Below are 23186 nucleotides of genomic sequence, written 5' to 3' on the forward strand. Positions count from 1 at the left end.
GAGCAAAACGCAGCGCTGTTAACGTGGCGTTTGATTTTTGAACGTTGCAAGTGGAGCACTCGTGAGTAATTGTCTAAACACATATGGCGGAGCCCGGTGGAGTTCGTTTATACCATAACCAATTGAGACTTCCGTGTCAAGTGAGAAATATAGAGGTAAAAAGTCCAAACACACCACAGACGCCATTAATCATTACCACTGTCAGAAATGAAAATAAGATATGACAGTGATTCTCTCGCTAATCTGCCAAAAATGTGCACACGCCCACACCGAGACGCACACACTCCCACAGAGGCTTGCAGAAATACACTTACGCACACATGCTAATGACATAATAGAGCAAGAAGTATAAACACACATGCACACACACTCACTTTTATATATACAAACACATGCCGGAAAAAAAAAGTGTTAAATCTCTGCTGGCTAACTTCAAAGAAATGTCCATAAACAAATTCATAGCTTTTTAAGGCGTCTTGCTTTTTTCCTTCCCTCCCTCTACATGCTCATTTTCTCTCCTTCTCCTCCTCCTCTCTTTCCTGGTCATTCCCACTGCCCTGTCGGTGCACACAGGGAAACAGGATTTTCTACTGTACAGGAAAGGCTTTATCAGTGCCACATGAAGGCAGGCTGGAGGTGGAATTTCCTCTGCCATTCAGGCTATAGAGGGACAGACCGATCACGTCATTTACTACACTCAAACACACACACAGGCTCAATCCAACTCACACAGAGTTGATACAGCTCACACAGCCATAGCTAGTCTTTCCCAATTTAACCTGCCACCTGAGCATGATGACAAAATGTTGGCGAACGTAAGCCCCGACGTTGTCTGGGGGCCCCGAGAGAAGCGGCCCCTTGAGCAGAGCCCAAGCCAAACAAACACAGGCCTGCACCAAGGCTTCCCACAAACCTCAACCCACTTCTCAGTTCCCGCTATGGTTTTTTTTTTTTCTCTCTCTCCCTCAGACACACATAAACACATATACGTACATACGAAAGCAGAAAGGAAAATGTACACGCCACAGAATATTCTTTTTTTTTACCATTTTGTCTAAGTTCCTGATGAACTTCTTTTCCCTCGTCTCCCGCCAGAGAGGAGCCTTGCCTGCCTGCTCCGGTGCCCCAGTCAGAGTGAGCTGTACTGGTGGAGGACAGACAGGATAGTGCCTGGAGACTAGTGGAGGTTTGCAGGGAAACGGAGGATATAAGACAAGCGGCTGCCGAGCTCCCCTGGGTGCGCGGTCCTGATGTGCTGCTGCTTGTTCTGCTGCGGAGGCGAGGCTGCTGCTGCTGCGCCTGCGAGCGAGGCCCTTTTATCTGCTAAGTTTTTTGGGGAAGGAGGGCTGTTTTCTCAAACAGCTCGGAGCTGAAAACAGCAGACAGAAACACACAAGGCCCTTCAGACCCTCCGCTCCACTCGAGGCCCTCTCAGCGTCAGCTGTTCGCCGGATGGCAATCAGATAAAGAGCTCGGAGAATTGCTCAGAAGAGGGGTACGGAGACAGGGTGAACAATAGCCCGTGCGTGGGTTTTAGCCCTCCAGAGTGAGCGGAGGGGAGAGTGTCCCTGCTCTGAGAGGGATGTATGATTGTGAGGGGCTCACTGATCAACACATGGTATACTTCATGGGAACAAGGTCTGTTATTCTCAACACAGCATGTGCTGAGTAAAATCTCTAATGTGGGAAACCCTCTGTCTAATTCTGTCTTTGTCATACGGAACAAGGAGGGAAGGAGGTAAAAATCCCAGACTCCCAGAGTGTATAATGTGTTTAGGCAGAGCTGGGCTCGCTGCTCTCCGAACGGGCTGTTGTTGTTCCAAGAGAAGAAAATGACTGGGTTCTACTTCCTCACAATGAGACACACACACACACACACACACACACACACACACACACTGCCGGCAAGATGCGAGACAGACCTGCTCTCACACACTCTCGCTCTCTTGTCCTCTCTCTCTCCAACACTTGCCAGCTATGGCCACAGCACGGTTTTAATGCAACAGCTGAATCGATAGGACTTAATTTAGCTATCATTGCAGAGTAATGTGTCATTTTTAATGGTGCTGGCACTAAATTAAATTCAAAGACACCTCAGCTAATGGTGTTAAAGGGAATGATATTTTGCTGTGATTTGCTACCCTTGTGGGTTTAATGGGCCTGTATGCAGGGATATAGATAATGCTTTGTTTCTTATTGGGCAAAAAGCGACACCGCAGCACATTATATGACCTAATAATAATAAAAATGCAGGGCATGCTAAGCCTATAGTGCATATGCAGTAGATATCTTTAATGAAGCTCCTCTTTTTAATACCTGTAAGCCACCTCTCATTCATATTAACCCCCCGTCTGCGAAACGACAAATATCACAACAAAAGCGTTAACTTTCCACGCTCAACAAGAAGGCGACAAAAGCAACAGCCTTTCCTCCCCATGAATAATTTAGTGGGCCTCTCTCCGAGCTACGGAGGGTGCATCAACAGACGCCGCACAACACAAACACACACAACACAACCATTTTGTCACAACCCTCGTGGGTCTGATAAAGTTCAAACAAGTTGAAAAAAAAAAAAATCATGTCACCCAAACAGTCTTCTTCAACCTACACACGAAAAATAGAGAGGAAGAAGCAAAAGAGAAAAAGAAGGCCCTCTAGCCCATGTGACTATTCCCTAAAGCTGGGCATAATTAGGAGTCAAACATGGTTCACTCCATGCTCTTCACTAATTGTGTTAAAGAGCAGTGTTACCAGGAGGAGGAGGAGGAGGAGGAGGAGGACACCAGCAAGCAAACGCACATGCATGTGCAGGCGGAAACGCACGCACACACACACACACACACACACACACACACACTAAGACTAGATAGAGAATAAGATACAAAAGAAGCGCGGTCCCTAGGGGCAGCCTTTTCTATTTGCTGGGGTTAGCAACTGGCAGCTGATAATACAAGTTGTAATTAATATAAAAGCAGGAGACAATATGGGGAGGAAGGCTTGTAGTGGAGCCAGGCCACAGGAGAGCAGGAGAACGCCGCCGCCATCCTCTGCTCCTGTCCCCTGTTTCTCATTTACAAACACCTGCCTGGCACAATCTCACTTCCCTCACTGCACTCTGCCTACATCCCTAGGAATTTCAAATAAAATTGATTTAGCGGCATCATTGAATTTCCCTCAAATTCCCCTGGAACCCGGAGGAAAGGGAAGAAATCTGTTGGTGTGAGGACGGCTGAGAACGACTAGCCTTGTGTGTGTTTAAGTGTGTGTGTGTGTTGCACTGCCGCTGAACATGTACAGAATCGCTGACACGCCAGAAAACACACACACACACACATACACACACACACAGGGTGGTAAATCATAACACCAGCTGACATTTCAAGACACATCTTGCTACACGGCATAAACAGAGAAAAACACACATTTCTGTTGGGTTGAGCACGTAATTATACACAGCCTCTTTAGAAAAGTGTAGGTGCACATCTATTGAACAGCCGAGTATTTACAACACCCTCAATTATCCACAATATAAAGTCTTTAATCTAGCAGCTAATAATTCACCGGAGCGTGTTTTAACAGACACCTGGGAGTGACTGATTGTATTTATGCTTCCAAAACTTTCTCCGAGGCAAAACAAAACAACCTTTTTCACTGTAGTGAACGGCACATTACACGTGCAAATGTGTCTAAATGACTATTCTATAAATATAAAAACACACAAGTCATTATAGATAATCCTACTTTCAGTTATTCCTTGTAACAAATAAAACAAATAAAGTACGAGCCTGTAAAAGAGACACTCTGTGGCCTCTTTACTACATACACCTGTGCGACCTAATGCAATCCAATACAGCTGTTCTGCCTTAAGGTCTATTATTATAAAGCCTTTAATTATCCTTTCTTTTGTTGACGTTGTCACAGATGTGTTAATTAAATTGTAAGCTTTAGCATTGAGGTCACAGTTAGTGGTGACGCTGTACTGTACTGTATTCTACTAAGGTGTTTCTAATATTATGTACGTCAGTGGGAAGGACAAAACATTTTAAACACCTCTGTATTGTAGTTCAGTACAACCACACCTTTAACTGTGACCTCAATAATAAATCAATCAATACGACCAAAACCTTCACATTATTATCTTTGTAAAAGGTAGAATTGATGGCAGAACTATTGTATTGAATTACTGAGTGTACATTAGCTGTATGTTGTATTTAAATACAAGTCAACATACATGCATCTCATGGCTGCTCTGCATTTCATTGCAGCCGTTTACAGCATGCATGCCGTTAAAGGAAGAGGGAGTGTGGGAGATGCAACAAGTGAGCCTAGCCTCTCTCTCTCTCTTTCTCTCTCCAGCCGCGGTAGCGATGATTAGATATGCCTGCCAACAGGGCCCTGCCTCTGAACACTAATCAAATAGGAAATGTAAGGCCAGACATCCCACCATCACAAAACAATTGTGTGGAACAGACAGAGCGGTCCAAGTCAACGCTGCACTGTTTTCATGAGAAGGAGAAAAAGAGGAGGGGAGGAGGGGAGAGAGAGAGATCCAAAACGCAGTCGGTCCCCGAGGAGAACAAAGCTAGTTGAATTAGAACACCTCCAAAACTGAGAAATTCCACGGTTCAGCAGGCCGGCTCGGCCCGAGGGCTCTCTGTCCACAGGCAGGGAGGCTGCACCGTGCATAGTGACATACAGAAACAGGACATTACTGAGCACCCATCTCCACTGGTACACACTGTAAAATCCCTGCATGGGCACAACAAGATGAACTATTGCTATTACTTCACTAAACTTGTGACATCACCATGTCTGACCAATGCTGTACAGAGCCTCAAATGTAAACAGTGAAAGCTTTTTTCCCCTTTTTTTTTCCCTTTTCCAGCCATGCAGGGTCAAGATAAGCTACGCCACAACCTCTATGGGAAACTAGCATCGCTCCCTGAGGAAAGCTGCTCCAAAACAACCTGCAAAAAACCCTACACCGTTTCTAACAGAACAAATCTGAAGCTATGCAGGAATTCAAAAGACAGTTTTGAAAAAGCGTGATGCATATGCATGGATGGAAATGAAAAGCCTTCTGCTAATATGTGAGCTTTACTGCAGAAGCGGCACAATAGCACGAGAAGACACAAAGGCTAATTCATTAGAACAGATAATATTCAGACACTGTTAATTCTATTTGCCTCCCTAATTGGATGTAGCAGAGAAGAGACAGAAATTTTATTCATTAATTAAAAGACAAGAGAGCAAACCATTGACAAGCACACAGACACTGTATCAACCGTTTACAAATCTACACCGCTCTGTGTGTTTTTTTCTTCTTCTTCTTCTCCATCACCCTTCATGTGTAATACAACATCTTTTTTTCCCCTTTCTTTTAATTGGGATGGGGTTGATGTGAGGAGGGGCGATGAGTTAGGAAGCCTTGGGTGGGCTACATGGTTGAGATAGTCACCGCGAGCGAATAAGGGAAATCAACAGTGTCAGCGAGGCCTCATCCCGCTCTCACTATACCATAATCCAATCATCTCTAAGACAATGCTGCATTCAAGTGTAAATAAAACTGGGCTTATTATGCTCTGCTGTCAGGTATGAAGAGGGGAAACAGAAAGAGGTATAAAAAAAAAAAGGAAGGAAACACACACACATACAAACAAGCTCAGCCTCCTTCACAGTGAAGAGCCTCATCATCTCCAGAAAAACCAACTTTCACCAAATGAGATGTAGCCCAGGGCTATATATTAAAAATGCATATCAAAGCAAAGAAAAATGGACGTGAGAGATTCTAAACTAAATAAATTAGCATATCTAACTATCAAACCGCCTTCCTCTCCTCGATGAGGAAGCGAAGACAGAAATGAATAATAAAATAGAAGCCAAATACAAATGAATAAATATAAAAATAAATAAATCAAGACAAGTGGGACAAGAAATTGCCTTCCATCCGGCGGCACAGTTTTTGCAGCCAAATGCATTTTTTTCTTTTCTTTGCATTGTTTCCAATATTCAAAACACATTTCAGGCATGAAAAGTTGGACTCCTTTTTAATTAGACATGGAAATGACTGCTGAAGAAGTTAACTATTTACTACACGGTGCACATTTTTTAACCACAGCAGTTTTACTTATTGCAAATATTTCCACTAAAGCCTCATGAGCTGCACACATGCTCTCACACACTGTACAAAAAATACTGTATTTTTATATTTATAAAAAATAATAACTATAAGCCAGAGTGTGTATATTTCCATAGCATGTACTCAGGCACGATTAAAATCACTCTCAGCTCAGACAGATGCTCTAAAAGCAAACAAGAAGGGGGGTAAAACTGCTTTTGTCAACTTCAGCCCACAGCAGTTAGGTATAATAAAAAGTTCACAGGTGCCACACAAGTGATATAAATCCCTCAAAAGTTAAATACCTAATGAGGTGGTCAGTCCAAATGACTTGTCATGCAGCCCTGCTTTTGTTTATTGCTGCTCCTGATTTGCTTTATTGGCATATCTAATTTTTCTAATTATCAAAAATATTTCTCACAAGTGGACTGGTGACAAAAGCTGGTTGTGTCTGAAGCACTGGAAGGCACCATTGGAAAATTGGCTTCAGTATAGCAACCATCTGCCATGAAACTAAACAGGCTAGTTTATCTAATCTCCACAATATAAACAACAGCATGCCTCATTTCTACACTTGTGCTGGAGGAGCGCAATATTGCCGTTTTTTGACCCGTTTTTCTCAAAAACCCAACACCATCATCTTCGCTCTAATTATGGTTTAATTCACCTTGTGCTGCCATGTCAACGCGACGGGCTTTCAGAGGAGATCCGCTGCTATTAGGCCGATAGCCAGACACCAACAGATGCAGCGCTCTGACTTTGCATAACACTTAAATCTGCTTTAATTCCTAATAGGCTTTGGCCTCTTGTGCTGCTGCAGATATTAACTTAGTCACTCCAAAAACATTAGCTCCATCACAGGCATGCAAGGGTGCAATAATTCACAACCATCAACTCAATAATACACTGTCAGCTCAATCCATATTGCAGGAGGAGGGGGAGATTGTGATTATTACACCGAAAATGCCTGATTTAAACCAAAGGGAATCGATTTTTTAAAATTTAAAGCTACTGTACTTCAGGTGCATATAATTGAATTCAGCGTTATGGAGCCTCCAGCCATAAAAAAAAAAAAAAAAAGGAAGAAGAAGCCACTGCAGAGAGCGAGAACCACACGGCCAAATCAATACGAAACAATTAAACACATTAACATCAACAGCAATGGGAAGGCCCTCCAGACGAACCATCAGATGCCTTGTGAACTTGACATTGATGGTATAAGCCTTTAGCTCGGAGATCTATTTCAATAGGCTACCACTTTCTCTCCACCTCTGCAGCAAATAAAAAAAAAATAAAAAAAATCCACAGCTTTACGCACAGGCCATATCCAGCTCCCACAGCTCCACCAAATATATATAAAGCCCTTTTCTTTTTAAATATTGGCCTAAAGCTACAGCTTAGCGCTGATACCCTGCTTTAACGTTAAACCTGCGTAACAGATAATTGCCTCACGTTTTTTTCCCTCTCTCTCTCTCTCTCTCTCTCTCCAACTCTCCATAACACACACACAAACCTCGAGCACAAGCACGGACGCATTACGCACACATGACTGCCTCTAATCAAAAGACTAAAACAATAACTCAGTCTATTGTATCACATCTAGCTTCTGACCTCAGAACATCGATCTGCACATTTCCCCCTTTGCAAGAACAGAGCATGCTCTATTTACTGGTGGCACAGCAGGGTCACCAAACACACCAAACACACAAAAAGCCCCACAAAAAGTTGGCATTATGAGACACAAACAAAACAAATCTAATTATGTAAAAACAGCCGATTACTCATATGCATTGTGTTTAATAAATTGCACATGCTGGGGGTTGTCTATGAGCAGCAGAGACGCGTGCACACACGGATAAAAGGAGAAATAGCGCATATTATGAATGTAATTCTGCTACTTACGTGATCTGCGAGGTTAGTCGACGATCCCGAGAGCTCTTCGTGATCTGACTTCGAGCTGCCATCCCGTTCGTCAATAACTAGATCTATTGGCATTTTTCCTTTCAAACAACTGATGTACCGGTGGCAAAAATTGTCGCAGAGCTCGTGCACCTAGGAGGGGGAAAAAAAGCACCTTTTTGTCAGGATGGATGTAAGGAAACGCTTTGAGCCATAGTCCAAGAATAACTCCAATTAAAAGGGCATTATTGTTATTATAGGCATCGAGGAAACAATAGCAGAAATTGTTGCAGAGCTTATTATTCTCCTGAGACTGGAGCAACAAGTTGAACGACACAAAAAAAAAATAAACAGCACGCCAGTATAAGCTGTGGGAATAATGAGCAGTTGGAACTAAATCTGCAGGATCGATAACAATGTGCAACGTGCGCAAAAGAGGCTGCAGCATATTTTATCAATAGAAGCACAGAAATAGTTGGCTAAATAAAATAGCATATTTTATGAAAATGAAACTCAAATGCATGCCGGTTTATTTTTTAAATATCTGCACTGAATATTGATGCACTTTTTTTTTATAATATCAATTGCATTGAAATACAGGATGTTTGTGCAGGTGGCATCTAAAACATAAGGATTTATAATATTTACCTTTTCTAATTCCAAGAGGTGAAACCGTAATACTTGTATGGCTTGTATCATCTGGGGGAAAAAAGTGAAAATATACACAGTTTACATCACAAAAAATTACATTATTATTTTTTTTTTTTACACTTGTATAGTATTATTACTACAGCCAGCAAGAGCAAAAATATTTTTTAGCTGTATTTCACAATGGTCATCACACACTGGTCAGTTATAGATGTGAAGAACTGAGCATTGACAGCAGCAAATGTGGTCAAACATGAGCTTCACTTTTAAAACTGATCTGACATCTGTGCGGAAGTTTAAATCATATGTTGACTGTGTGTGTGATGTGATGCTCCAGAGGATCCACAAAAAAGCAGGCAGAGGAGAACCGCACCGAGGCGGCGATTAGAGAGAGAAGGTCAAAAAAGTGTGCTTTGCTTACCAAATTGTCCAACTCTGGATTTGATGAAAATAAAGGTTTTTCTGCTCGGACCTAAAAATAATAATGTCAAAGTTAGTTTGGCAATGAAATGTGGCGCAATGTGTGTATTTCTATCCTGAAACCTGATAATATTTGTTAATTCTGCAGTGACACACACTATTCATTAATCTTATCAGGAGAAAGTTTTATTGCAAAATAAAATAAAATCAATGTGAGTCAGGCAGGAAACTATGCGCCATGACGCAGCCACAACATCCATTTTTTTTTTTTTTAATATTTCGAAATTGACCTGTTTGGCAAAGACTGCAATGTCCTCATTGAAGGAGTCTGAGGAGCAGACATCTCCGCCTGCTACGCCGGGCTCCCTCGGAGTACACGTCGCCAACTCGCACTTCTCAAAAACCAGCGCGAGCAGTGGGAATAAAGGGTGACTGCAAGAGGAGGATGAAACACAACCTGAGTACAAGCAGCACACCGGCTCCACAATGACCACACTGCAAGAAATGTCCCAATCAACCTGCGGATCTGTCTGGTCTAGAAACACTATATATATATATATATGTATCTGTATAAATAGTGCACAGTTGGATTTGACTTTTACTGTGTAGTTTTCTCTCAAAACAAAGTGAGTCCTTATTTATTAGAAATAAGGAAGACAACAACTACAATAATAAAATCTGGATTCTTTTTAGAAGCTGTTTTGAGTTGGAAGCTTTTGTAAATACGCATCTGGAATATTTCGAGAAATTTAAGGATTTTAGACTCAATGTGACATGACTCGACTTGTTGAGATTGACATTTTTTGCAGTGCAAAGTACAAAACGGCTGAGAAGTCAACAGAACTCAACAAAAAAAAGACAAGACTTGACGCACTCTGCAGCACTCACTGAGAGTTTAACACAAATTATACAATCAACTTTAAATTGAATCACATTTTTTTTTGCAGTTACAATACACACCTACTGAAGCAACCGAGGAGTTTTACTATTAGAAATATGGCTTTAAAAGTGAGCCAGAGGTGAATAAAAAAATAATTCAATCAACATCACCAGACAAAACAGTTACCAAAATAATTTTTAAAAAGCTAATTTATAATTTCAGAATAAAATGCTATTCCTAAGAAGAAACGTTAACTTCATAAAGTGTCTTTTAGTTTTTTAATTTATGTCATTTAGGTTTCGTGCCAGTATAAAATAAGAATGAAGGTAAACTCTATTCCGTGAGTAAAAGAGATGAAGAGGATTTACTCTGCACTACATCCCAGATTATATTGATACACTTACTGAAAGGATTATAGCACTTTCGTTGTGTCACAGAGCAATGTCTGCAAACATTTTTTTTTTTTTTAAGTTTTGCAATCATTATAGGAACGTCTAAATACATTTTCTTTCATTATTTGAGAATAATGTGCTGGAAAATATAATTATAAAGACACCCGGTGCGTTATTACGCGCAGTGTGTGTGTGTGTGTGTGTGTCTATGTTACTTACTGCTGACAATATTTGAAAACATTTAAGAAGTTTCTTGCAGCACCGAGGACTGTTTAAAAGGATAGACAAATAATAGTGGGCAGTAATATTAAAGCAAACTTTACAACGTGGAACAACTGTTGTGATGTTGAAATGTTTATTATTATTATATTTCGGTTGCAGTCTGTGTGACTTTAGAGCTGTGTGCAACAGAGAGCTTCCATATTATTTAAAATACTATTTTAAGGATAGACAAATAATAGTGGGCAGTAATATTAAAGCAAACTTTATAAGGTGGAACTGTTGTGATGTTGAAAATAGTGCTTTTATTATTATTATTATATTTCAGTGCAGTCTGTGACTTTAGAGCTGTGCACAGAGAGCTTCCATATTATTTTATAGCTTGTATTTCAAGCTCGAGGCTCACTCTTACTTACTGCATGCCTTCTTACATTGCGTCTAAAATTACACATCAACAAAACTCCCCTGGACCAACAACAATAGAGCTCCAAAATTGCGGTCAATGAGAGAAAACTCCAAGAAAACTAACTTCTAGAAAAGCTGAAAACTTATATAGGGAAAAAAAATAATAATTGCACGCGTATTTTTGGTTCGTGCAAAACCTTACCCATAAATTTGATCTTTATCCCTCTTTAAAACGTCGTTGACAGCAGAGCCCATGCTGGTGGGCATAACGTTTGGATGCGGAGCATGAGCTCCGTAGTGCTGTCCGTGCAGCGGCGGTCCGTGGTTCAGGTGGTGGACCTGGGGAAGCGGCCGAGGAGCGTGAGGGTCTCCGTACATCGACGCCGACACTCCGTCCATCCCACCGTAGTGGGCCAGCTCATCGTACTGGGGGATGAAATCAGAGCAAAAAAAGTCAGCTTCTTTTTGAAACAAATGTAAAAAAAGTACCAAAAAAAAAGCATGCAGTCTCATTGTGAATACACGCAACTCTAATAATAAGCTTTGCAAATGCTCTGCAGCCAGGAGCAGCAAAAAAGTGTCATATATTACATCTGAGGATGAAATCAGAGCAAAAGTCAGCTCTTTTTTAAACAAATGTAAAAAAAAAAATGCAAAAAAAAAAAGCATGCAGTCTCATTGTGAATACACGCAACTCGAATAAGCTTTGAAAATGCGCAAAAGTGTCATATATATCTGATAAAACGGGTTTGTTCTTTACCAAAAACATTATGCGCTCCAAGGAAAAGAGATTTTGGTGGGTGAAAAAGAAAAAGAGCGAATTAGTTTGGAGTCTCCTGTGAAACTGACTGTCTGTGGTGGAGGTTTGTCGGTGAAAAGCAGCAGAGGCTGTCACTTTGCTTGAGGAGCAAAGCAAAGGGGCGCTGCAAAAAAAAAAAAAAAGTCAAATATAGCTGCTTTGATATGAATACTAGCCAGACAAGAGGTAATATCGATACGAGTGCCTTCCTAACAGTGGATTTGAACATGAGGAGATTTAAAAACCTACCCTTTGCGCCATCAGGCTGCGCTCCAATAAACTCCTGAATCTGTCGTATATTTAATATCCCAAGTCCCGTTTAGAAAAGTGATTTAGAGCTCGCAAGATCCCTTTTTTCTGCAAACCAACTTTGCGACTTCTTCTCCTATTCGCCAGTGTGGTTCAGTTGTGGCATCGGAGGGGTAGTTTTTTTTGCAATTTTTTTCTTGTTTTCTCCCCTTCTTCTTTTTTCCTCGTGCAATGCAAAAAAAAAAAGCAGCAAAAAAAAAAATGCGCCAAAGTGAAGAAGGTTTTACTACAACAATCGGCCCATCAACAACAACCTGCATGTAACTAAACTGTCGTGTCTCATGGCTTTTTGCCACTCCAGCTGTCAATCAAGAGCCAGAGGTTGTCAAGGTAATGAATGAATGACGGTTGGTGATGATGTTCAGAGAAGAAGAAGAAGAAGGACGAATCTTTTTTTTTTTTAGTCCGTTTTCATCCCAAGCACAAGTCCTGCGTCTCCTTTAAAAATGCCTCCAGATCGCTATCTTGTTTTATTATCACTGTAGTAAAAAAAAAGAAGAAGAAAAAAGCAGTAGAAATTAAGAGATTGCGATTCAGATCTCTCCTCCGGTAGGTATTTGGTGTATCTGGCTGGAGACTGAGATGAGTGAGTGTCAGCGAGTGTTGGCAGGTTGGCTGCTAGCTCGCTTATAGAAACAGAGTCAGTTCGCAGCGCTGCTGAGCGGTGGGCGAATGAAATGACGGATCCCGGAAGTAGCGGTGGCCATAGCCAGTCCTACAGCAGCTCCAGAAAAAGAGAGAGGAGAGGAGAGACCAAATCTTGTGATATGCAGAGTATATGCGAGGAGGCGCATGCAGGGACGGCTTCAACTCCACACACTTTTGGGGTAAAAAGACAAACCAACACCAACACAGCTCCAAACTCCAATTCCTTTTTTTTTTTGCAAGAAGAGTCCTAAAGAAAAAAGGCAGAGAAGAGGCTGAATGAGGAAGGTGGACGGTTTAGCAGCGCTGCAGCTCAAATCACACACATACACTGACTGAAATTCAAGTATGAAGCAGGATTTAAAGTATGCAAGTTGATTTTAAAGCAGATTTACGCACACTTTTACGCACGGTACAAAATGCAAACGTTAATAGAATAGAATATAGACTTTATTGTCATTGTCATTGAAAACAACGAAAAACAGTTTAGCAGCTCTTGGCAGTGAAAGCAAACATTAAAAGCAAACATAAAAACATTCAAATCAAAATGTAGACAAATAAATGGATCATAAAGTGCAGGTGCCATGGTTATGGTTCAGCAGCTAGTAAACCCAAGATTTGAACTTTTTCATCCATCCTGATATAAATTAGACTAAATGTAAAGCATTTTCTTATGAATGAGTTTATGAGCATGACTTTGTTATCTGTTTTGTGGTTATAAGATGTACGTAATAGTGTTAACATTAAACCAAGATTTTGAACTTTTTCATCCATCCTGATAGAAGTTGAACTAAATGTAAAGCATTTTCTTATGAATGAGTTTAATACATGACTTTGTTATCTGTTTTTGTGGTTATAGGCTGTGCGTAACGTCTCAGTAATACTTCCTAATCTTGCAGCTAATTATTGCTCTGCTCTTTTTCAAATTAAAACGACACCCCTCTAAACCCAGAATGAACTTTTCCAAGAAGGAGAGAAAAAAAAAAAAAACCTTTTGTGCATGCATGGAGAAAGTAATTTTGTATGTTTCTTTTTTCGTCCAATCCCCTCTCTTTGATAGAAATCCGTGCCTTTTTACCTCAGAGTAGTCAATTATCAAAGCTCCCAGAGATCATCAATCATGTGAGGAGATTGAAGTTTAAGAGGAGGAGCAAAAGAGCTCTGGCCATCGATTCGCAAGTGAAACCCTTTTTTTTGGAGCTTGGGCACTTTTACGCACAGGCCATCTATCCCCTTTAATATCTAGCTGCATCAATGCTAATATGGCATCATGGCTGTATTGATAGGTTCTCACATAAAAAAGGCTCCCATTTATGACATTTTTTTTTATGTTGGAAATTAATTATTCACATGTTTAAGGATTAAGGTAGACACACGCTCATGCAGGGAGATGGTCAATAAACTCTCACCAACAAACAAAATAGCAAACTTGAGGTCGATTACAGAAATGGCATTTTTTTCATTTTTTTTTAAAGCAAAACGATTCAATAAATGAAACCGTGACAACAGTTATGTTTGTTGGCATAAAGGGGGGGTGTGTGTGAAGTGTAGGACTGCAGGGTTTGACAAACGGCTGTGTGGACATTTCAACATGCAATACCCAGAGAAGGAGCTGCAGAGCGGTGCGCACAGAGCAGAGAGCCAAGACACTCACCGTCTCCAAGTCTCTCTCTCTCTCTCTTTATACACTCTGTAAACACAACCAGACTCCTGCTATTTGAAGACTGATATTTTCATAAGTTAAATACTATCGTTCAACATTGATTTGTGCACTATAACGCTTGACTTTTTTTTTTTTTTTCATCCTCCACCTCCCTTTTGGACAACCATGGTAAGTAAGCTCAAACCTTATATACTGTATCTATACCGCTTTGTTTTGGGAACGCGCGTCTTTTTCATGGTGCGTCAAGGGGAAAGTTTCCAGGCTGGACTACTATAATAAAATAAATAATATATTCTCATATGTTTAATCTGCGATCCTAAAAAAGCTAAACGCTGCGGAGATTTTTTAAATATACATACTTCCAGATTTTTATTGTGGGAAATATGTGATTTGCCCCCGAGGAGAGTGATGTAAACACCCGAAGAGCGTGTGAAAATAGGCAGAGGCTAATTATGCGTGTCCAATGCACGGCTTACACACTATAACACATCCTTTTCCTATAAAACTTCCACTCCTATAACGACGTGGACATTTTTTTAAAAACTCCTTTCCTTTTTGTGAACAATTTATTTGAGTAATTAATGGAAAGCCAATAAACACACCGCCATTAACAACATTTAGGGCTGCTGAAAATGGGTTAATTTCGCTTAATAACAGCTTTTGGATGCGACATTAACACAAGTCGGTGTTTAATTTTCTAATTTTATTTTAATCATCGCTCACTCAATAGGTAATTAAAATTAATTTTCACCTCATAAACAAGAACCTGTTGCCAACTTTAAACTCCCCTCTGCTTAGAATAGAACCTGAGCGCTTTTTTTTACAAGCCAGATGATTCCAGATGAGGACGCGCGCAATTACGCGTTTTTAAGGAGATTTCTTACAAGTGGCCCTTTTTCAGGTGCGCACACAACTCTTACTTAAAAAAAAATAAAAAAAAATCAGTGGATGGCATTAACAGGCGGTTAAAATTTCATCTGGTGGTGTCAAATTGAGGTCAGTTTAGGGTTAAAGCTCTCGGTGTCCAGTGTGGGACGTGGCCAGCTGCGTTTGGATTCATTATAGAAGGGGGGTATAGAGGATCCATTTCAAGGAAAACACTACTGGGACAATCACCAGGCTAAAGATCCACTACTATGTCACATCCTAAAGGTGCAACAGGACCTCCTGCATGCGTCCGACCTGCACCAGCAACTGAACTTCCACTCCTCTCTCTGTTTACTCTTTGCAGGACTTACAATCCCTTCTCCTCCCTCTGCTAACCCTGCAGGGCTCGGGTTGTTCACACACACACACACGCACACAAGCCTGTTGCTAAATATGGAGAGAGAGAGAAAAAAAAAAAAGCATTGTTGATTTTAATTCCCTCAAAAAGATCACTGATATGAAGCGAGCTTCAAATCCTCTTAGTGACCTTAAACACTCCTGGAGAAAACAATTGGCCTCTCAAGCAGCAGGAACAAATAAAATCACCCCTTAATCTTGTTTGTAACTTTGTTCTTCTTTGGCCCTCTTCTTCAGTATTTGAGATTATGTAAATGAGCAGAGCTAATGTATAGAGGCGCTGAGATAAGACTGGATCATAGACTGACTACTGGAGAGGCTCTGGAAGTAAAAAAAAAACTTACAGCCATGGCCATTTCTTCTTCTTTTTTTTTTTTTGCAGCATGTTTTAAGATGAAAATGCAGCTGCTGATGTATAATTTAACTTAAAAGTTGATGCACTAAATATAATGCAGCTTGTTCCAACTGTAAAGAAGGTGCGTTTAATCCACAAACTGCATTTGATTTTTCCTCTTCTTCTGCGAACATGTTTGCAGATTATTTTATTTATGATTTGTTTATAATAATTTGGCTCCCCCAGTGTTTTTTTTTCCCTCTCTCTCTCTTAGAAAGCATTACCTCAGCCATCTGAATGTATGAACTCTCTTTGACCCCCTCCGGAGTGAAATGTGACTATAGGGTTTCAGAAAGTGGAGTGAGCAACTCAAATACTTGTAAAAGTTTCGCGACTAACTGTAAATTCTTCAGCTCCAAAGCCTCATTTTCCCCTCCACCGATTCTCAGAGTCTGGTGTCAAAGGGTTAGTAAAGGGAGGAGGGGAGAGAGGGAGGGAGAGAGAGAGAGAGAGAGAGAGAGAGAGAGAGAGAGAGAGGAGGCCAACACCAACTGTAACTGTGGCTTTTCCCTTCATAGACTCTCCAGACATTATGCGGCCCTCTAGCGACACCCGGCGGCCGCTGCAGGAGGCCGAGCTCCAGAGCTCTCCAACAAAATGAGACAAGGCCCATAAAATAAAATAAAAAAATATTGACTCAAATTTTAAACGAAATCTATTCACAAAATCGCTTTTTAAAATTAAAATCAAAGGGATTGCAATAAAATTATTAATTTCTGACAACACACAAATCTAAAAATATGAATATTATAAAATGCAGATTTTTATTTTATTTAGTGTCCAAATCGATTGTTTCCCATGCACTTATTTCTTATAATTCTTTAATTTATTTCCTCGCAAATGCTTCCGAGCATAAATTCCGTTTAACTGTTTACATCCTTGACAGCTGATGGACTAGAAAAATGTGGCCCTTTATTAGTCGTAGTTTGTCTTTAATTACAATAATTATTTTGAATTTGTGAATTTATGTGATTTTATTTTTATTCTTTTTTTTAATGCAAGTCGGCCTTCATTACAAATCCAAATTAGTTCGATATTTATTTAATATGCAGCCTTATATATCTAACTCCAAAAAAAAAACACACTTTATGATTATTTTAATATTTATATAATCTGGACTTTTATTATCTGCGCGTTATTACACGTTAGAATAAAGAAGTAAGAAGTTAAATCATAATTTAAGCGAAGCCTAAAAAAAATATAATAAAATAATTCATACTGTGATTTGGAAAACAGGGCGTCGCAGTAATGATTATTAGAATAAAATAGGCTATTAAAAAAAAGTGAAAAATAAAATTCTTCTTTATGTCGATAAAATTCTTAAAATCAAACTGCGTTTTTTTCCCCAAACGAATGTCAAAGATGAGTACATTTTTTTTTTGCATGTAAAAAAAATAAAGCTGCTCTTGTGGAAGCAGCAGCAGCTCTGTTTCTGTTTCTGTGCCATGTCTGCAGCCTCTCTCTGCAGCTTCTCTCTGCAGCTCTGCTCGGCTGTGTGACACAGTTGGAGCAGGTCACCGCCGAGATTAGAGCCCGTCGTTAACGCCTGTGCGGACACACCAAATGCTGATTTAATGAGCTTGCTTTGGCTGTTTGTCCCAGAATACCTGGTGTGCATGTTAGTAACGCCACACACCATAATCCCTGCGTTCTCCCCTTTTACGCGTGGCTTTAGGGACACCATATATATATATATATATATCCACTTTGCGTATATTTCTTTTTTTTATTCCAGTTAGATTTTGCAGGTCGAAGCCTATAAGGCCCGTATCCAGCCACATTACCACATGTAATTGAGAGAAGTTTAAGTGGAGGCCGAGGAAACCGAGGAGTTAATAGCGGTGACCCTCTCGCTGTGCCTCTGTCGCTCATCATTTATCAGGCTTAAAGGGGCTTAAACAGGCAGCGCAGGACCCACCTTTTATTACATATCAAACCCTCTCTCCCTTATCTACATTACAGCAAATACATGCATCGGTGCCTGTTATGCAGGATTTGGAAATAGAAACATGTCCAATAAAGTCGCCCTCCTCCGCTGATCAGAGGAAATATGGCTTTAGGCGCTGCAGAGACAACCCAATGCGCCTTTAAGCCTTTCTTAAATTGTCTTAATTCCCCTTCTCTGCACTTTGAAATGAATAGAAATCCCACTCTTGTGTTGTTTGTCCTGAGCGGAAGCGGGGGAAATGTTTGCATGCTTTCCAATATGATTAGAAAGTGAATAATAAAAGTGTAGTGCCTGCAAAACTTGTCCAGATAGGGAATAATGCATGCAGCGTTCAAACTCAGGAGTGTCAGAGACACATTCAAAGAGGCTGTATGGGAAGTAGATTTGCATATCTTATCCCAAGCCACAGCCGAAGATACCAGGCAAAAAGTATCTACAGGAATGGACACTGCTTTATTCATATCATTAATTAAAAAGGTGACATTTGTGACAAAGTTGGGATATATTTAGCTTGTCTTCTGTGACTTCCGCCATTCTCCTTTATTTATAGCCTTAATGAATGTTCTTTATAATAGGGAGCTGCTTAGTCTTAACTTATTTTTGTGACTTAAAAAATGCTTTTATAGATAAAGCTTTCAATTCTAAAATTATTTAATATTTCAGTATAGGAGATATATATATATATATTGTATTTTCTTTTAAGAAATGCTGCCACGGTTGTTTCAGTTCAACTTCAGGGCCGAAGCCTTATAGTTGTCTACTGGTTTTCTCCAAGGAGAGCTCAGTCAGTCAGCCTGAACGCAGCTGCATTCACATGGAGTGACGGATTTTGATATTCTAGTCACACAACAGAGTAAACACTGCTCTCCTATTCAATAAACATCATTGACAAGCTTCCATATCCAGCTATTTTGAAATACAGAACCCTCATTGAGTGTTTTCTTATTAATTTGTAAACAAAAGACAGTTCGATCTTTGTTTAAACATAAAGTTCATACTATATTTTAAGCCTGTATCATGTACATGTAACAAATTATGTTTCTCTGAAAATTGTAAATTTTGTAATTCCCTGATGCTTCCATGTAATGGCATTAAAACATTTTAAACTATATTTCAGTTTGCACTTGTTTTTTTTTCTTCTTTCCTTTTTCTAAATGTGTGCAGACGTGAAACACACACACAAGCTTATGAGTAAAAGGTTTCATTGAATCACTTCTCACACACACACACACACCGCAGAGACGATAAGCTAATCAAATGACTGAACCCAGGAGACAAAAACTATTCATTTGAGTTATAATAAACTTGCACTTAGTGCATCTCCTCTCCTGTTAATGCATTTATGCAGTAACCCGTCCATGTCTGACCTCCCTTCACAGCGTGGGACAGTCCCAGCTGAACGTTTCAAAACACACACACACGACTTGCTTAACACAACACAGCCTTTACTCATGACTCCGCTTGTTTGAAATCCTCGCAGAAAACAATGCGGGTAAACAAAATGCAGATGGTTTGTTAGTTTGTGTTTGTTTTGTTTTCGTCCCCCTGCTTCTTCTTTCTTTTTTTTCCTGTTTACGTGTTCCCATTTCCATCTCCTCTACCTGATACCCACAGCCCAGCTCTCTCTCTCTCTCCCTCCCTCCCTCCACTCTGGTTCTGCAGGAGTTCACATGATCAAGCAAGGTACCCAGGTAATTACCTGGCATTGTCAAATAAAGCGACCACTGATTCAAATGAGGAGTGAAATATCAAAGAGCGGCGTTGCCTTTGCAGCCACTACTTATCCACACAGGAGACGGCGAGGAGATCTGAGAGCTCGGGGACCTGCAGGGAGGCAACAACAACACTCAGCCTTCCCTTTCCTAGATAAATATCACCAATGGAAGCAACAGAGCCAAACATGCCCAGGTTCACTAGTAACAGCGCATTTATTTTGTATAACATATCCTACTTGTCCGTTATTAACTCGTGGTGTCTTTTATAGCGGCCGCGGTTGTGACTTTAACAAGAGGGATTTTGCTGTATTCCTGGACCTTCCTGATGGGAGTCGCTCTGGAACGTCAGAAGTTGGATCGTGCTCTCTGAAGCTGTCACAAGCAGAGCAGTCATGCGATGTTTCCAAACTTCTGTTGCAGCATTTATTCTATATTTTTGGATCAGAAAAAGAGACGCTGGTTGCGAAGATCAGAATTGAATAGCGTGTTAATGTCTGGCATTGTAAAAGTCCAAAGTCCTCAGTGTAATTAGCTCAGATAACCGCAGCGATCATTCATAATTTGCAGAGTTTGTGTTTTATTTTCCTCTTGCTCAAAGTTGCTCAAATGAACTTTCTAAAACCAGCGTGCACCCCTTTTTTCCCCCACTGCTGTTACGACATAATCTAATGTAATTTCTTCTTCCGAAGCCTTGATTCGAGCCGGGCTGACAACAAGACCTTTGACATTTTGACACAGTAAGTGGAAGGTGATCTCAATGAGCAATGTCATCGCTCTGGAAACAACCCCTACGTACCAAACCTCATTTCTGCTCCCTTCACGTTCCGAACTAGACAAGCGGCGTCCTGGGATTTCAGCCGAGCACAGAGAGAGTACCTGTAATTTGACTTGCCACGTCTAAATGGAAGTTGAATAGGTTACATTGTGCGACAACAAATAAAATGCTCGCAATGCTTTAGTGACTGCTTTTCGTGGTTGGAGGCGAAATAGGGTTCGGTGACGATGTTTGAGTGTTTAATGCTATAAACACACAGACTTCCCTCCCTCTGGCATATGGAAGGCTCCCAGGGACACTTTGCATGTAAATATTCATAGGGCGATGGGATGGGCTATTAATTATTAAGCACAGTAAAGAAGTGTGATACTTCGGCATTTAACACACGAATCTTGTTTTTTATTTGCTGCGGACATTTTTCACAAAATGGTTTTTCGTTGCGAGGCTGGAAAAAGAAGGGAAGTGCTCGAGAGTGATGACTTTTTAAGAAATAAAGAGCAATAATTCTTAAATAGAGCATGAGCAATGTGCGAGAACATGCATAATTAACATCTGAGCTAAAAGTAAGTTCAACAGCAGGGGCTGTTAATAAATATGTTTGTCATTTAAAGTATTTTTTTTTCTCTGCTATATCAAAAATAGTGCCGTAACTTTTAAAATTTCCTTTCATTTGTCATATTTTAAGTGGGAGTTGGAGCACTTCCTGCGTGTAACTTTCCAGGTGAACTGCATCGGCACTCACTCCCGCAGCTGCGCCTCATGACAGATTGTCACAGCGTGATGGAGCTGGAGTGGGGCCACCAGCGAGAGGTGGTTGGAGGTCCATACCTGAGCTTCACACGTCTGACAACAGAGGAGAGAGGTGGTCCTATACTGTACGACTGGAAAGTTAGATAAGAGGAGTGTGATTCTATACTTGTGCTTTAATATGGACACTGACAGTGTTGTGCTGGAGAGAAAAAAACACATACATGTCCATTTCCCCCCTATATCTCTCCCTCCGAAGCGGCATGCATCTCTGAAAGTTGCCGATATGAAAGGGGGAACGGGCTTTTCAATTATAAGCAGAAGAAGAAAATGACCTAGATACCATCAGGTCTTTGAGAGTTCACATCCTATTGTGCCTGTGACAGAAACGAACCAGTGATCTCCCGTCATCTGCGTTGACGTGAGCGAAAATCAAAAAGGACACCGCCACTCCGTAAGATCCCCGCAATCCAATCCAATTCATTTGCGCACTGAAAAACTCAGCATCATCTGAGTGGAATTGAATTAACAATTTCCCCCAGCTGATTTGGTCTTTTAAAACCCTCATTACACAGAAGCATTGTATATATTATGGAATCCCTTGGAGGAATATGCAACGAGGAGTCTACGTTCATCCTATCATCACCCAGTTGTAATATTATAATCAATTAGCATGGATGAACTAATTGTCCAATCTCTCACTTGCTAATTAACCCTGGAAATATAAATGGGACAAACTAATGCACCACTTTTTTTTTTTTTTTTTTAAAGGGGATGCACAAATTGAGCTCATGCTTTAGTTAACATGGTTGGTTTCTTCGGCGGGTCGTCAATATGTATGAGCTACATCAAAGCGCAGGGATAGAAATGAGGCCTTGCACAAAAGCGGAACACATTTTCAGATCCAGAATATGCAAATGTGTTGGTTTTTGTTGAACTCTGGTGTTTGCATAACATGGGCTGACACAGTCTACGAGAGCTTTTCTGTGCCACTTGTGTACAGACGACAAAACACACTGTCCTTTGGGATATTTTAGTTTAAAAGGCGCACTGTGCAGAAATGCACCGAGCTTCAATGCATCTGGTATAACACAAGTTCTTATTTCTAAATCTCCGCGGCCTTAAAATGTGTCTGAAATTACATCAGGGTGTGTTTAATGACAGTTGATCACTATCACTCAGTCACGCAGATGTCATACTCCATGTCATGTGTATGTCACATTTGGGCCAGACAAAAGGGTGTCATCTATGACTCCAGACAACAATCGAATACCGAATGAGAGAAAATAAGTGAGATGTTTGCTTGTGTAACGACATACTTAAGTTTCCAGGGAGTTGCCCTCGACTGACTTACAGAATGATTCACCCAAACAGAAACCAACGAACAATAAGCCTACTGTAAGAAGCAGGCGGTGATTGAATGTCTTTTAATTTAAGTACACAAATATTAAACCAGTTTTTAAAATCCAGTCACATGAAGACATTCTTTTTTATTGCAAAGACGCCATCATGTGAGAAAAACAAATGTCACACTAATACAAGACTGCTTTTTGTTTACCGCATGAGGCCGAGATAAAAACAAAAAAAAGAAAAGGCCCGAAATGGCAGCCAACTTTTTTTTTTTGTTTTCGCTCTTCGGTCCTTTGTTCTGCGTTGTTGTCAAATCTGAAATGTAATACTATTTTTCACCTGACTCCATCTGTAGAAAAGATATCCTGCATTCCCCTTTAATATTCACTGGTTGTTAATTATTAAAGGTATGTATTTGAATTATAAATATACTAGTTATACAGAAGTAGGCAAAGCAGGCATATAGCCCCGGGCTAAATTCCTCCATTACCCATTATTTTCCAGTCTGCCGTCTCCATATGCCTGCCTCCTATTCCTATGTCATCTCAAAAAACACTGCGGCATTCCTTTGTACTT

General features: G+C 40.4%; 1 protein-coding gene across 9 annotated transcripts in view; it reads right to left on the minus strand.

Annotated features, from left to right (window-relative positions):
• meis2a (Meis homeobox 2a) overlaps positions 1-23186 on the minus strand; it is a 201334-nt gene that overhangs the window by 70268 nt on the left and 107880 nt on the right. For 5 of the 9 annotated variants that reach the window (XM_037796588.1, XM_037796587.1, XM_037796590.1 and 2 more), the window contains exons 3-8: positions 12030-12984; positions 11184-11407; positions 9376-9517; positions 9087-9137; positions 8666-8716; positions 8021-8170 (exon numbers count right to left, since the gene is read on the minus strand). In XM_037796588.1, coding sequence (XP_037652516.1) covers positions 8021-8170; positions 8666-8716; positions 9087-9137; positions 9376-9517; positions 11184-11407; positions 12030-12041 — 630 coding nt within the window. In that variant the 5' untranslated portion in view covers positions 12042-12984. Of the gene's footprint in view, positions 1-8020; positions 8171-8665; positions 8717-9086; positions 9138-9375; positions 9518-11183; positions 11408-11741; positions 11980-12029; positions 12985-23186 lie in introns of those variants that run through there. The other 4 variants (XM_037796589.1, XM_037796594.1, XM_037796596.1 and 1 more) reach the window with 4 other exon arrangements.

This window comes from Sebastes umbrosus, chromosome 16 (genome assembly GCF_015220745.1).
Source record: "Sebastes umbrosus isolate fSebUmb1 chromosome 16, fSebUmb1.pri, whole genome shotgun sequence".
NCBI lineage: Eukaryota > Metazoa > Chordata > Actinopteri > Perciformes > Sebastidae > Sebastes > Sebastes umbrosus.